Source organism: Macaca nemestrina, chromosome X (genome assembly GCF_043159975.1).
Source record: "Macaca nemestrina isolate mMacNem1 chromosome X, mMacNem.hap1, whole genome shotgun sequence".
NCBI lineage: Eukaryota > Metazoa > Chordata > Mammalia > Primates > Cercopithecidae > Macaca > Macaca nemestrina.
The window spans coordinates 143,698,241-143,714,992 of NC_092145.1; the positions used below are offsets into that span (position 1 = coordinate 143,698,241).

Below are 16,752 nucleotides of genomic sequence, written 5' to 3' on the forward strand. Positions count from 1 at the left end.
AAAAATCATAGAAAAGGTGCTAGTAACACAGAACAAGAAGAATGTAATTTCTTTGTTTGCATGAATTCTTCCAAAAAGAAAATGTCTCACTGCATTATCTCATCCTCTTTTACATTGCTCCAAAGATAAAAACCCTCCTTGGTATGAAGCAGCCTGAATTTATGATGATCATTAAAATCCTTGGGTTAGGTAACAGGGCAGAGAGAGGAGGCGAAAATCCTCATAAATGCTAACAAGGCACAAAGCAAACTACTGGTCAGCTGCACAAGAGATGCACTTCTCCCAACCCAAGCATTTTGGCTTGTTGTAGTGAGAACACAGGGGTCTTCCAGCTTCAAACAGCTGAAATGCTGCCAGAGTGCAGGAAAGCCTGGAAAACCCAAGAAGTTTGAGTCCTCTTTTGCCCATTATCGTGCACCTGCACCTGGATATGGACAGAAAAAGATCTCCCTCCCTCCTACAAACCCCAGGCAGCAAAGAAAGCGGCCTCAGGAAGCCTCTCTCCCAGCCCAGGAGGCTGCCTTGGGGCTGGGTGGACAGAGTGGACCAGACTCACCGCAGAGCTGGGGAAGCCCTCTGCGCAGGCTGCCTGCAGCTGGCTCCGTGGCCCTCTTCTCCCTCAGGCCCCACTGCTTTCAAGAAATACGTGGGTAGGAGAGGTCCCGGACATGATAAAATACTGTTCCCCAAACCAGACCATGGTGACTGTTAATTCCTTTGTCAACTGCCATTATCTTTGTCTTTTTGCTGGTAGGGATGGGTGTGGAAGGAGGGGTGAGCCCTGCTGGTGAGAGATAGACAGACAGACAGACAGATGGGGTGAGGGTGTGGATGAGTAGTGGAGAGACAGGACTAGAGACCAGGCCAGGAGTCCTGAAACTAAGGCCCTCCTCCTGGCCATGACACTAACTAGCTGTTACTTCCCTGAACCTCAGTCTCCTCACCTAGAAAACAAAGGCAATAAAAATGCAGTCTCTTTCTCACAGGGACAGATATGGTGAAAGTACTTTAAAAACTGAATGTACTTTAGAATTGCAAAATACTACTATTGTAGAGTGCATAAATAAAGGTTCCTAATTTTTCAAGACTGGAAATGTGGTTTCTAAATTTAGTTCCTTCTAGGACAGCAAAGGAGGTTCAGGTGGGAGCAGGTAACAGAAGGACAGAACTGCTCTACCCCAATAAAAACATGGGGTGATAGTTGGCAATGGAGCAGCTGTTAGAATCACCAACAGCAGTCTAAAGACAGCACTGTGAGGGTGAACCAGCTGAAAACACCTCAACATGGGCCAGAGACATCAAGAAAAAGACCATCATTGTGCATGGTGCTCCGCTGAATTAGGTTGGAATGGGATATTGGTTAAAAAAATCTCTTAAGACTCCGCTAATATAGACACTCTCAGCAATTACAACAAATGGATCATAGCTTCTCGTGTAGCTGGAAAGAGGAATGCCAACTTCCTAGAACACTCAAGGCATGTCATCTTTCCAGGAAATGGGAACGGAAAGAGGAGCAGGCCTAGAGATTAACCCTCCAAAAGGCAGCAACTGAACTGAGGTACACATGGAAGGAGAGCCATCCAGAATTCTAAATCACCACCTTGAAACTCTTGTGTCTCCCACTGGGAATCCAAACATTTCCCAGAAAAGGGGGGATTAACTATGTTTAAGATGAGGAACTCCCTCATACCCAGAGAGGGGCAGTAGTGGGAAAAACAAATCAGAAAACACATAGCATGCTCCCAGGCACAATGTGAAATCAATTCCCACATACTTCCCATGCTGTGGCACACCTGTTGAGTTTTATTTGGTGATGCCATGTCCTAGTCAATGAAGGAATGTTTAAAATGAGATCTAAAGCTCATGCCCCAGATGACACTTGATCTTGTGCTAAAATCCCTTAAAAAAAAAAAAAGTAGGAAGAGTTATGATACTTAAAGGCTGTTGGAGAAGCACCAATTTAACACTCCAAATTTAAACAGCTTTTACTAATACGACAACATGAAGTTTACGAAACTGGAATGCATCCACTTTAGCTCCAGAAATAAGAGCTAGAAAGAACTGCCCCAGGTGTTGGCCTACATTAACAGAACATTTCACCCAATAAGGAATGAATTCAAATCTGTTTCAAAAGTCAAAATTAAGCTTCGGAATTCCCATCACTTTTGGAGTCATGGTTGATCTATAACCTTAATTTTCTATTTTGTAGCATCACCTTCCACAGCTGGTGGTTCCCAAAACAGGCTATGTACCAGAACCAACTGGGGCGCTGCCAAAAAATACAGTTTCTCAGGCCTCCATAATTGAAATCCATCATCCATATTCATTCATATTTATTCTCATTCTCATATTCTCTCTTTCTCCTTCCCCCTACCGTATTTTTCTCCCACTCCTCCAATTCCTTCCTCTCCCTCCACCCATCTCTCTTTGAAACTCTGAATGAACTTGACATTTGGGAAATATTGTACCACAGCATAAGCCTCAACATTACATTGATTCCTCTGTTCCAGCGTTCAACAAATAAGCCCAGGATGATAGCTAGCTTATCACAACAAACATGATTGACTTATTTAAAATATGCAAGAAAGATAACAGCAAAAGAGAAAGCAACAACTTCTTTCATGTCCTTATAACTAGAGCTCCAAATAGTAATGTCTTCTGTAGTCACTTTGTTTTTAACTAGATTCAACTTGGTTCAATGATGGCTCCATCAACAGAGAGCTGAGGACACAGGGGCAGCCATTCTCCATGACTCCACAGATACAGGTCTGACTCTCCAAAAAACTGTACAACTTTTATTTTTCTTCTTGGAATTCACTCCATATATAAGCACATATAGTTGCCTTCCTGGTGGTGAAGTATAATAAAAATATTTGAGATTTCTGCTTTGGAAATGGAAAATACCAACTCTGGGCCTCCAATTGATCTACCCCATAAGTTTCTTACTCTACACAAAACCCAAAATGCCTTGTTGAAATCATCTCAGCCTCAAGCCTTCTCAAGTTTGCACTTAGTAACATGACCCTATATTCACACGGAGTGATCCTTTCAGTGAAACTTAAAAACTTGAAAAGATATCACCCTGTTCTCATACCTGAAAAGAGAGAAAGGGTAAAAAGCCAAAAGGTTTCCTTGTAATAAAATACAAGACAAATAAATAGAGAGAAACAGACACACTATCACAGAGGTATCAATCTTCTACTCACTGACTTGCTGCTTTTTATTTAAAAATAATTATATAGAATATACAAAAATGGTTTTCTCCTACCTGGATCCTCAGACACGTCCTTTGATAAGGCTTCATTGATAGTACTTTTCAAAGCTAGTGGTGTTTTGTTTTTTTAAGCAACAAGAAAGGGAAAAGAGGAAAAAAAATTGAAACTATAAAATGTCATTTCTGAGGCAAATTGGATTAAAACAAAGAATTGCTAGTCATCACTTACAAAAACAGGTCTCACAAACCTCTAAAAGTTGCTATAGCATTTACTAAAACAATAAAGACCTCCTGGAGTATGGAAATAGGTTCTCCTTCTACAAAGAGCAAAGATGTATTTTCAACTTCCCAGAGACAGCACCTCAAGCAGATAGGAGGAGTATTACCAGGAAGTATTGGGAGTTTCTCCCTTTTTCATTTCTGACACCCAGACTGATGACGTGAGAACCCCTGGTTGTGCAATCCAGGTTTCAATATTTTTATAGTTTGCCCAGTTATTCCACTGTAGTTAGGAGAATGGTCAGAGTACATGCTACCGCAGACAATGTCCACTTCTACCTGTCTTTCCCAAACAAGTATTTAAATAGAGAACATGCAATTACTGTCGCTTAATGGAAAACTTATTTTTCATGTTTAGCCCCCATACAATGCCTAATCAATGGCAGGCCTCAACAATAAAACCTGAAATAGCTTCACTGATTTTTTAGTCCCTTCAAATAAGCCTCTTATTCATGGGTAGTAAATCAATACCAAATAACAGGCAGAATACTGGCTTGAGGCTTAGAAAAAATCTTGGTTTTTGTCCCAAATCTTTTTCTTAATAACTAGGCAAATGATTCATAGTGTCTGAATTTTAGTTTACTCATCTCTAAATTTCAGGTGATAAAACTGACCAGCCTCCATTCAGTTTTGTGAGGACTGAATAAGACAGTATATGAGGAAGGACCTGGTAGATTATAAAGCACTATACAAAGTGTAGGAGGTGGGGGAGAGGGTCCCTCCCACACTTCTAGATATTCCCAGGCCAACTCATCCCTGGCAGTAGCTCTAACACGGAATGCTGTGCAGCACTGCTTCTCAGCTGCCCAGTAAGATAGGAAAATTATAGCTGGGTTCCATGTCACACTCCCACACTCACAAAGACAAGAACAGATAAACGCTAAGGACAAAAGCTCTGTCCAGAAGAGAACTTCCTCACGGATTAGAACGGTGTGCAAATGTGCATTTACACTGATGTCTGGGATCACATCTGCAAACACATGTTAAGCACTCAATTCGTTCAGCTTCCAGTCATTTCCTAATTGCCATGATCAGATTCCAGTGTAAGGTGTTAAGAGTAGCCTGAGGGTCAGCAAAGACTAAAGGGCCAATGAGTTGGAAGACTCTGGACACTCAAGCTCTTGCTACCACTTTGTGAACTACTGTTTTATGACAATGATTTGAACTACTTAATCTATCCAAATGTGTTTACATGCTGAGAACCACCCTCATATGCTCTAGAAGCCACCATTCCAAGAGGAGTAGATAAGATAACAGAGGTAGAACGTTGGTTAAGGAAGAAAACTGATTCTTTTCCTACCTTGTTTGTCATCACTAGTCACATCCTGGGTAGGGACAGGAAGGTCAGCCATGTCTTTAACAGATGTCTTCTTTGAAAAAGAAAAGTAAATGAATTAAACTGGTTGGAACAGAAATTAAGTGATGCACACATATGATGAAAAAAAAATTTTGGTTTTTTTTTTGAGACGAAGTCTCGCACTGTTGCTCAGGCTGGAGTGCAGTGGCTTGATCTCGACTCACTGCAACCTCCACCTCCCGGGTTCACGCCATTCTCCTGCCTCAGCCTCCCGAGTAGCTGGGACTATAGGCACCCACCACCACGCCCGGCTAATTTTTTGTATTTTTAGTAGCGATAGGCTTTCACTGTGTTAGCCAGGATGGTCTCGATTTCCTGACCTTGTGATCCGCCCGCCTCAGCCTCCCAAAGTGCTAGATTACAGGCGTGAGCCACCGTGCCCAGTCGAAAATATCTTAAAAGCTATTATTTCTTGCCAACATTTCCGTCTGCAGTAAACCCTGCATTTAATACTATCTTATTTTTTTTAGGTTCCTAGTGAGGTGTATGTTAATTTGTATTGAAATTTTACATACACAGAGGAAAAATATGATTCAGATTAAGGGACATGTATTAAATCTGAATTCAGACTGGGATTCAGCCACAGAATTGCATAGCAACTCTTGTCCATTTGGCCAAGAACAAACCTGTCCTTTATGTATTTTTTCATAAACACAAAGAAGTTCTGACAAGTGGCCCCACAATGTGGGTGTTTGCCAAAATCTGTCATGCAGATGGTGTCTAAACCTGATTAAAACAGCCTTCTTGTTATGGGATAAAAGAATTTTACGATAAGCAGATTAACATTTTCTCCTAATGCAAACGGGGGGAAGTCCTCACTTACACTAATGTGAATACCCAAATCTATTAAGTATGAATTAGTTTTAAACCGTTTAAAATCTACTTACTGTAAATTTATTTCTTATAAATTCTCAATTTAACACACATTCTAACTATAGTTAATAACAATGTATGGTATATTTGAAAACTGCTAAGGGAATTGATCTTAAATGTTCTCACCACACCAAAAAAAAAAGGTAACTATGTGAGAGGTGACAGATATGTTCATTAGTTTGATTGCAGTAATCATTTCATATACACAGATCAAAACACCGTAAATATATATTTTTGTCAATTATACCTCAAAGCTGGAAAAGAATATGCACTCTAAGGCCTATAAGATTAAAGAATAATATATATTCACATTTGCTTTATTTATATACACAAACTCTGGAAAGATATGTAAGAATTGAAAGGTGACTTGGTAGATGGAAGACTTGTCATCATATGCCTTTTGATACTGTTTATATTTAAAACATAGTCACAAATCAAATAAAGATAAATTGTAACATTTATCTTGAAGGAAAGAGAGCAAATTCCTGGAGCCATCTGGTGTTCCAAAAAGTTAATTGGTTTACCTCTCAGAACCTAAACAACCCCAGAGAGATAAGCAACACTTTTGTTTTAAACTGTTGTTTTAAACTATTCCCAAGAAAGAGACCGAAGTATTACTTAGTAGAAAACTGGTCTAGGATTTAACAGTCTTCACTCAAGTAATTGTTTGTTTGTTTGTTTGTTTGTTTGTTTGTTTTTGAGATGGAATCCTGCTCTGTCCCCCAGGCTGGAGTGCAGTGGCACAGTCTTGGTTCACTGCAACCTCCGCCTCCCAGGTTCAAGCGATTCTCCTGCCTCAGCCTCCTGAGTATCTGGGACTACAGGCACGTGCCACCACGTCCGGCTAATTTTTTGTATTTTTAGCAGAGACAGGGTTTCACTGTGTTAGCCAGGATGGTCTCGATCTCCTAACCTCGTGATCCGCCCACCTCGGCCTCATATAGTGCTGAGATTTACTCATTAAAATGAAGTATCTAGATATAATTTCCTATCCGAAGTCTACTATCTCCAATAGAACAATGTACCATAACAGTGCATTTCCTTCATTGTCTTTTGCCACCTGCATTACAAATCAGACCCCTTTGGAGAATAACATAATTTAGAAGTAGGCAATGTAGATAAAAAGAAATCTCAAAAAACTGTTGAAAGAAATTAAATAAATGGAAAGACATCTCATGCTGATGAGTTAGAAGACTTAATATTGGTAAGGTGGCCATACTCTCCAAACTGATCTACAAATTCAATGCAATCTTTTTTTGTCAGAATTTGGCAAGCTTGTCCTAAATTTCATATGGAAATGCAAGGAAGTCAGAATAGCAAAATATTCTTGAAAAAGAGGAACAAAGTTAAAGAATTCACACTTCCTGATTTCAAAACTTACTACAAATCTAAAATTATCAAGACACTGTGGTACTGGCATAATCATAAACATACAGATCAATAGAATAGAACTGAAAACCCAGAAATAAACCCTTACATTTACGGTCAGTTGATTTCCAAAAAGGGTGCAAGACAATTCAAAGGGGAAAAAAGTGTCTTTTCAATAAATGGTGCTGGGATGACTAGAAATCCACATACAAAAAAATAAAGTTGGACCTCTTCCTCAGAACATACACAAAAATTAACTCAAAATTAATCACACGCCTAAATGTAAAGGTCTAAAACTATAAAACTCTTAGAAGAGGCCAGACTCAGTGGTTCATGCCTGTAATCCCAGCACTATGGGAGGCCGAGGTGGGCGGATCACAAGGTCAAGAGATCGAGACCATCCTGGCCAACATGGTGAAATCCCATCTCTACTAAAAATAGAAAATTATCTGGGCTTGGTGGCGCACACCTGTAGTCCCAGCTACTCAGGAGGCTGAGGCAGGAGAATCGTTTGAACCCGGGAGGCAGAGGTTGCAAATGAGCTGAGATCATGCCACTGCACTCCAGCCTGGCAATAGAGTGAGATTGCATCTCAAAAAACAAAACAAAAAAAGACAAAAACAAAAATCTCTTAGAAGAAAACACGGGAGTAAATCTTCGTGATTTAATATTAGGCAATGGTTTCTTAGATATGATGCCAAAAGCACAAGAACACTTACAATTCAATAGTAGACAAGTAATTCAATTTTAAAATGGACAAAGGACTTAGACACTTCACCAAAAAAGATATACAAATGGCTAATAAGCACACAAAAAGATGCTCAATGTCATTAATCATTAGGAAACTCAAATCAAAACCACAATGAGACACCACTTAATTCCACTAGGGTGTCTAAAATCAAAAAGTCAGACAATAAGTGTTAACAAGGATGTGGGAAAATTGGAACCCTCATACACTGCTAGTGGAAGAATGTAAAATAGTATAGTTGCTTTGGAAACCAGTTTGGTGATTCCTCAAAAAGTTATGATACAATCCAACAACTCCACTCCTAGGTATATACTCAAGAGAACCGAAAACACACATCCACACAAAAACCTGTACATCTATGTTCATAGTAGCATTATTTATAATAGCTAAAAGTGGAAGCAATGCAAATGTCCATCAACTGATGAATGGACAAACAAAATGTAGCATATCCATACGATGCAATATTATTCAGCATTAAAAAGGAATGAAGCACTGATACATGTTATGATCTGAGTGAACCTTGAAAACATTATACTAAGTGAAAGAATACGGTCACAAAACATTACATACTATATGCTTCCATTTATATGAAATGTCCAGAATAGGCAAATCTAGAGACAGAAAATAGATTAGTGATTATCAGAGGCTGGCAGAGACAGAGGAATAGGAAGTGACTGCTCATGAGTATTGGGTTTCTCTTTGGGCTGATGATGTTCTAAAATTAAACTGTAGTGATGGTGGAACAACTGTTAATATAATAAAAATCACTGAATTATATACTTTAATGGGTATGGTATGTAAAGTCTCTATCAGTAAAGCTGTTTAGAAAAAGAAAGAAATCCAGTAATCTAAGAGACACTCATAAAGAGAAATATACCTGAAATTATCATCTGTAATTCTTAATGGAAATAAGTGCATGGCTACAGCTCTGCTGTCTTTAGAAAAAGATGTATCACTAAGCCAATTTCTCATGACCTGGGACCTAAATCAGCTGCAGCTTTGTTCAGAACACAACCACCTATACTGGAGCCATCAATCACAGCGCTAGTTCCAAAATCTAATTAAACTCCATGCATTCATGATATATTAAAAGATTGGTAGAAAGAAAAATCAGTAATAGTTTAGAAGAACATGAAATACTGAATCATTATTGCAATCTGACCCATACTTCTTAAATGAACAAACCATCAATTAACCCTATTACTTTGTCCTTGAATTCTGTTTACTGCATTGTCTAAAACCATAGCATCGTCAAAAATAACAATTTGGTTGGAAAAGAGGGATTTTTTTGTTGTTGTTTTGCTTTCTTCTTTGGATAGGGCCAAAAAAAAAAAAAAAAAGACTAGGTAGTTTTTAATCTCCCCTCCCCAAGAAGGTCACTTAAAGTATACAAAAGTATATAAAGCTAGCTGCATATAACATCCACAAAGGTGAATATATGTAACGTCATCCAGGACATTAGAGAGAGAGAGAGAGACAAAGAGACAGCGAGAGAGACTCTGTGTGTGTGTGTGTGTGTGTGTGTGTGTGTGTGTGTGTGTGTGTGTGTGTGTAACAGAGTATAAAAGACATCAGGGTGTGTGTGTGTGTGTAAGAGTATAAAAGACATCGGTGTGTGTGTGTGTGTGTGTGTAACAGATTTTATGGCCATTTTAAAAGAAGATCAACTAATAACTTCATCATTTTATGCAAGCAGGGGGGCCATCATACACATATATACACACACAGAGTCAGAGAGCCATAGAAGTATCCATCCTGGTTTGATAAACAAAGCTCTTTAAACACTGCTAGAATCTCCAAAGTAAACCAAGGGCCATGAAAAGTGGCAAACTATTTTATCTGTCTCTGTCATATGCATTCTGCAGAAAAAAAAAAAAATTTAACCAAAATTCTTCAAATGCACATCTGTCAATCCTCCTGAAGTGACTTTTCTTTATGTCTTTTTCCCATGAGTAGAAATCTGAGGAAAGTATCATGGAGGATGCAACTCAAAGAAAGAAAAGCAAAGTGGCAAACAGAGATGTTAGTCAGAGGAGCACTGGAAAGGCAGGCTTGACTGGTTCACAGGGGAGCGGACGATGCCATCCATAATACACGCTACAGGCATGAGGGCCTCATGTGAGAGAATAAATCATCATGCACAGTCACAAGAAATTAAAGAAATGTCCCTGTTCCCTGCCTTTGACTTCTATCATCTTGCAATGGTTTCAACTAGGGTCAGAGGACTCTAACAGGAGTCTGTGAATAAAGCTCCATTTATTAAACATTTCCAAATTTTTTAAGGAAGGGAACAGCAGGTATCCTAAGTTGTCATCATAGTAATCATAATGGTGATAATGATGATAATGACAGTGGTGATGACAACAATAACAACTCCTATTTATTGATCCATAGCTAAGGCTCCCTAAGCACTTGGCTAAGTCCTTCCATCTATGGCCCAACACTGGGGGAATTCTCCAAGTTCCTTTTGGGGATCATCCAAATCAGTCCTCCTTTGGTCCAAAAGCTAAAAACCCTGAAGGAATTCCGAATGTGATTTGGGGCCCTCATATAAAGTCCTCAAACCTCTTCTCAAAGCAGTTCTGGTTCAGTATAGCTTATTAATGCCCAACTGATAAAAATACAATTAAAATTATTTACTAGGGAATTAAAGCTTGGTTAAAGTAAATAACTTGGCTAGAATTTTCTGGCTTAGTTTGGCTATATCTACTTTTCGCATCTAGAAGGTCTAGAGATTATGTCACTTACTTTAGCACATCCAGTTTTAGGGAGAAAAGGGGAAAAATTATAGATACATCTGGTGTCTAGATCTGAAAGGCTGAGCATCAAAGTATTAATAATTACCAAGTACAAAAAGGAAATGTTATAAAAGCTCATTTTCAAGCAAAAAAAAAAAAAGTTCATTTTCCAGAGTTCATAAAGAACATAGGCTAATGGATTTAACTCCATACACATCCTTATTTATCAGCATACGAAAATCTTTACCTCCATCCGATTCAAGTCACGAGGTTGTTGATTTGCCGGCAGTGACTCAGAATAAGAATCAAATAATTGACAGTCCCACTTGGGCTTAGGAAAAGCTAGGAAGAAACAAAAAGAATATATAAGAATATTTCCTAGAGCCATAGTAATCAGTGTTTCCCATCAGCTTTTCTGTGCTCGTTAAATATAACAACAAAATCAGCTAGCTCTGATAGACCACTTACGGCATTCATCATGCTAGGGTAGTATTTTCAGTTCTTTACATGGACAACCCAGTACTTCTATTATCCCCATTTCACATGTGATGAAACTGAGAACAGGGAAGTTAAGCAACTTACTCAAGGTCATACAGCTGATAAATAGAAGAGCAGGGACTTTAACTCTCAGCAGTCTGGCTGAAGAGTATGTGCTCTGAACACTTCATTTTATAGCATAGTAATTTTCCACATTAACCATCACTATCACAATATGTAAGTCTTAACCATGTTACTAGTGTAGTTTCTAATGTATAGGGACATTAACTAAGGAAATACATCATTTAACTATTGTTGGATATAGGCAAGATCTTATAATGACGTGCACCCAAGGTAATTTTATGAAATATTTACCTCCTTGGTTGTCAGGAATGATAAAATAAGAGCATAAATTCTTGCTGATTTACAACAAAGAAAAAAGAATCTCATTAAGGGTTTCTTTCAATATGCAATAGTGACACTGGCTGTTATTTCAGTAGTTAAGTGAATTCACATGAGGAAAGATCAGTCTACTTGGTAAGCTAATTACTTCACACCAGGCTATGTCTTAGAAGCAGATTCTGCTGCACTACTTTGTCACAAAGTAATTAGGAAAGAAATATCTCAACAGCTAGAAAATTTGTCAATATTCCAAAGAGGAAAAGCAGACTGTGCCAGATAATAAACAGAAGCTACAAGTCAAGACAAGCTATTAGGAAATAAAATTGTAATGCAAGGTTTAAAAAAACTTGAATCAAATGTGAAAAGTGGATTGGCATTGTTTTAAATCCTTCCCCACCCTCCCACTCCCATCAGGGACTGAAATGCCAATATCCTTCTGCAGTAAAGTACTGACCATTGGCCAGGCATGGTGGCTCACACCTGTAATGCCAGCACTTTGGGAGGCCAAGGCAGGAGGACTGCTTGAGTCTAGGAGTTTGAGACCAGCCTGGGCAACATAGTGAGACCCTGTCTCATCTGTCTATGTATCTACCTACCTTCCTACCTACGTGTCTAATTTAAATAAATACATACATGCATACATATATACAGTAAGTAAGGAAGTAACTACTGGTCTGAGTATCAGCACCACATGGAGTTAAGAACAAGCACCTTGGCGGGGCGCGGTGGCTCAAGCCTGTAATCTCAGCACTTTGGGAGGCCGAGACGGGCGGATCACGAGGTCAGGAGATCGAGACCATCCTGGCTAACGCAGTGAAACCCGGTCTCTACTAAAAAATACAAAAAACTAGCCGGGCAAGGTGGCGGGTGCCTGTAGTCCCAGCTACTCGGGAGGCTGAGGCAGGAGAATGGCATAAACCCGGGAGGCGAAGCTTGCAGTGAGCTGAGATCCGGCCACTGCACTCTACCCTGGGCGACAGTGCCAGACTCCGTCTCAAAAAAAAAAAAAAAAAAAGAACAAGCACCTTAATTTGTTCATTTGCTTACTCTGGTCTGAATTTCACCAGTATCAGATGGGGCAAACTGTGGGCCCTGGTGATTTTTCTGACCATACCTCATAGTCTGTTTCCTTGGTAAAAACTCAGTAAAAGCACCATTCCTCAGTCCAGCCCCAAGAGTGGTGTGAACCATTATTAAGATTTCTCTTTCTGGTCTATCAATCAAGGCTCTGACTAGTATTATATGACTGATGCTTTATCATGAGGGGATCTTCCTGTGAAGAAAGCTAACACTTTCCAAAACTATAAATGTTGTCAATTACCTGCTAAATCTCTCTCCAAGGTGTCCACATCTCTCCATCTCACTGTCGCCTCCCCAGTGCAAGCGCCCTGCTGCTCCTGACTGGCCAGCTGCCACAACTTAGTCTTCTGGTTTCTACCTGTGCCCCTCAAAACCTGTTCTCTGGACCTGCATAATCCTGCATGATCTGCATGATCATTTCACATAGCAAATCTGATTGTGTCTCTTATCAGCCTAAACTAAGGTAACATTATTGCCCGTCATATGTTCCCCACCTTCTTCCTCAGCTTCAACCCAGCCCCTCTACCCTGGTTCCGTGCACGCCAGTCACTGTGGCCTGAAATTCTCACTCCTCCTATGTTCCAAGTCCCCTCTCAGAGCCTCCCCAGCAAACCTGCTGTTCCCCCTTCTCAGAACCTAAGCTTCTCCCTTCTTCACCTATGTAGTCCCTAGCTCAGTCTTCACATCTCAGCCCAAACATTTAAGGAAATCTTCCCTAAGGTCATGCACCCTCTTGCTGCATCTGTGCTTCCCCTTGATGGCACGTATTAACTGCCCACTAGTTCATGGGAGTAGGAGCTCTGTTTCATACAGCATTCTGACCACAGTGAACGATGTGGTACCTCTCACACAGTAAGTACTTCACAGATATTTTTTAACAAACTCTATGGCAAAAATTTCTACCAGAACCCACCCAATCACCTATCAAAAGGTGACTTTTTTTTTTTCATTTTTATTTTATTTTATTTATTTATTTTTATTTTTATTTTTTTTGAGACGGAGTCTCACTCTGTCACCCAGGCTGGAGTGCAGTGACGCTATCTCGGCTCACTGTAACCTCTGCCTCCCAGCTTCAAGCGATTCTCCTGCCTCAGCCGTCCAAGTAGCTGGGGACCACAGGTGCGCACCACCACACCTCGCTAATTTTTGTATTTTTTGGTGGAGATGGGGTTTCACCACGCTGCCCAGGCTGGTCTTGAAATCCTGACCTCAACTGATCCTCCTGCTTCAGCCTCCCGGAGTGCTGGGATTACAGGTGTCAGTCACCTCACCCAGCTGAAACTATCAAAAGGCTAGAGGGTAAGCCACCAACTAATACAACTCTGTCATTGAAGTTTTACTATTAGGGAAAAGAGACTATTTCCATAATTGCAAGTAAAATGGCATCAGATAGAATTCCTCTTCCATTATTTTACAAAACAGGCCAGGTGTGGTGGGTGGCTCACGCCTGTAATCCCAGCACTTTGGGAGGCCAAGGTGGGTGGATCACTTGAGGCTAGGAGTTCGGGACCAGCCTGGTCAACATGGTAAAACCCCGTCTCTACTAAAAATACAAAAATCTGTAAAATCTGTCAGGCATGGTGGCAGGTACCTGTAGCTTCAGCTACTCAAGAGGCTGAGGCAGGAGAATTGCTTGAACCCAGGAGGCAGAGATTGCAGTGAGCCAAGATCATGCCACTGCACTCAAGCCTGGGTAACAGAGCAAGACTCCATCTCAAAAAAATATATATTATTTTAGAAAACAAGCCTGTCTAGTTATGAATGCATGAAGATATTAACCAAATTTATCCTCTTCACCAATCTTATCAAAAACTGGATTAGATTTTTTAAAGACTGAATATAGATCAATTAGAAAAAAGTTGGAAAAAGGTGAGAGTTAAGCTTTAAAAAAAAAAAAGAAAAGAAAAGAAAAAAAGCACTAGGCCAGGCATGGTGGCTCACGCCTGTAATCCCAGCACTTTGGGAGGCCAAGGCAGGCAGATCACGAGGTCAGGAGATCGAGACCATCTTGGCTAACATGGTGAAGCCCCATCTCTACTAAAAATACAAAAAATTAGCCGGGTGTGGTGGCGTGTGCCTGTAGTCCCAGCTACTCGGGAGGCTGAGGCAGGAGAATGGTGTGAACCCGGGAGGCAGAACTTGCAGTGAGCCGAGATTGCACCACTGCACTCCAGCCTGGGCAACAGAGCGAGACTCCGTCTCAAAAAAAAAAAAAAAAAAACTAAATGAGATGCCATTAAAATGAACAAAAAAATGAATAGGATCACTCATATTTTGCAAAGAAAAGCAAAAAAAAAAAAAAGCACAGAGGAGACCTAGGTGGTTCTGGCCATTTTCTTAAGCTTCATACAATGATAAACATGAGTGATAAAGCATTTTAAAACATACCGTCACTGAGTTTGATAGAGTTTTATGGGTTATTTTCATGTTTTCTGTTAGAACCATATAATTATTATTTAAGATTAATCCCACAAGCCCTGGAAATGATGTGCAATTTTTGTTTAATTGAAGTGTATATGACAGATTCTTGCCTTGTTCCTGTATAAATGCATTCTGACAGTCTCCATAAAAGACCAGGAAGAAACATGAGGCTCATTGGTGTGCTTTTTTATAGATTCCCCTTTACTGAATAAGCAGGTCAAAAGAAGCCATTGGCAGTAGGAAAGGAATCAAGAGATTACTTCTTTCCTGTTAACATTTCAGATATCTAAAAATTATGTCAGTGATTTTTTTTTTTTTTTTTTTTTTTTGAGATGGAGTCTAGCTCTATCACCCAGGCTGGAGTGCAGTGGTGTAATCTTGGCTCACTGCAACCTCTGCCTCCCAGGTTCAAGTGATTCTCCTGCCTTGGCCTCCCTAATAGCTGGTACTACAAGTGTGTGCCACCACACCTGTCTAATTTTTGTATTTTTAGTACATGGGGTTTCACCATGTTGGCCAGGCTGGTCTCAAACTCCTGACCTCCAGTGATCCACCTGCCTTGGCCTCCAAAAGTGCTGATATTACAAGCGTGAGCCACCACACCCAGCTATTATGTCAGTGACTTTTGAAATAGTCTGTGAAACACTTGGACACCTACAAAAGTGACTTCTCAAATAAGGAGTCATGGCATGTCCCACAGGTTCCATGGCCATATGGCATCAAAATAATGAAACAGCACTAGTTATGACCCCCAAACAGAAAACTCAGTGGGGGTATGGGAGATGAGGTTACCCAGGACTCTCTCCAGGGCTTGAAAGAGGACACAGTGAAGGTATTAAATATAACTAACCCTAGAACAGAACTTGGCCCTTTGCCAGCTGTTAATTCCCTTGAGAGAGAGACAAAAGTCCCATGTGTCTCCAATCCCAAGAAAAGAGGTTCTTCTATGGCCCTGCACTGCCTTGGCAATGAGAGCCATGTAGGTGTCAAGATAGCCCCCAGAATGCCAGTGCTTCTTTGCCCTCATTCAGGAGAAACAGAAAGGAGAGGAGGGGAGGGGAGAGGAAGGGAGGGGAGGGGAAGGGAGGGGACAAGAAGAGGGAGAGAATGAGATGGAGAGAGAAAGACACCAAAGAGAAAAGAGGAGTTTCCCATGCTCCTCAATTGCAAGCTAATTCCTGGGACCCATGAGGATCTTCCAAGCATCTAAGGAAGGGCAGCAGGCTGGAGTTACAGCCTGCAGTAGGGAGAAAGCAGGTATTGTTAGCAAAATCCAAGTCCACAAATTAGTAGATTTTGATCTCTGATCTCTCCCCTTCATATATTTTATGGGGATATTTGAAGAAGATCCCAGAATGGGTCACTCTTCCCCCAACATGTTTACCTGTCACTTAGCAGCAGCCACAAACTTGGCCTCTTCCCTTTGGTTGAGTTCCTATCCTCTCACTATTTAACACAGAAAATGACAGATTCTTTATTTAAGAGAGTCAGAGGCACCAAGACTGACTTAGATAAGACATTTGCCACTTTGAATCTGGTATCATCATGAGGAAGGGACTAGACAAGATAATCCAAGGCCTTTTGCAGATCTAATCACAAAATTTATACTCTACTAATAAGTAATTAAAGTTTCTTTAGACACTGCTCTCTCTTGCTAATAATCACCCATGACTAAGCTCTCATTTCTTTAACAGCCATTCCCTAAAAATTGAGAAAGGTTGTTGAAAGCACCAGCTATTTCTGGGGCCTCTCAATGAGCACTATACTTCCATGAATAATGGAAATCAGACCAGTG

At 40.3% G+C, this 16,752-nt stretch overlaps 1 protein-coding gene across 9 annotated transcripts in view; it reads right to left on the bottom strand.

The window, feature by feature from the left end:
• The window catches only part of LOC105478175 (RALBP1 associated Eps domain containing 2), a 195,528-nt gene that overhangs the window by 72,505 nt on the left and 106,271 nt on the right, over positions 1-16,752 (bottom strand). For 8 of the 9 annotated variants that reach the window (XM_011735231.3, XM_011735230.3, XM_011735236.3 and 5 more), the window contains exons 9-11: positions 10,825-10,919; positions 4,794-4,863; positions 3,269-3,322 (exon numbers count right to left, since the gene is read on the bottom strand). In XM_011735231.3, the coding sequence (XP_011733533.2) occupies positions 3,269-3,322; positions 4,794-4,863; positions 10,825-10,919 (219 nt within the window). The remainder of the gene's footprint in view (positions 1-3,268; positions 3,323-4,793; positions 4,864-10,824; positions 10,920-16,752) is intronic. The other variant, XM_011735237.3, reaches the window with a different exon arrangement.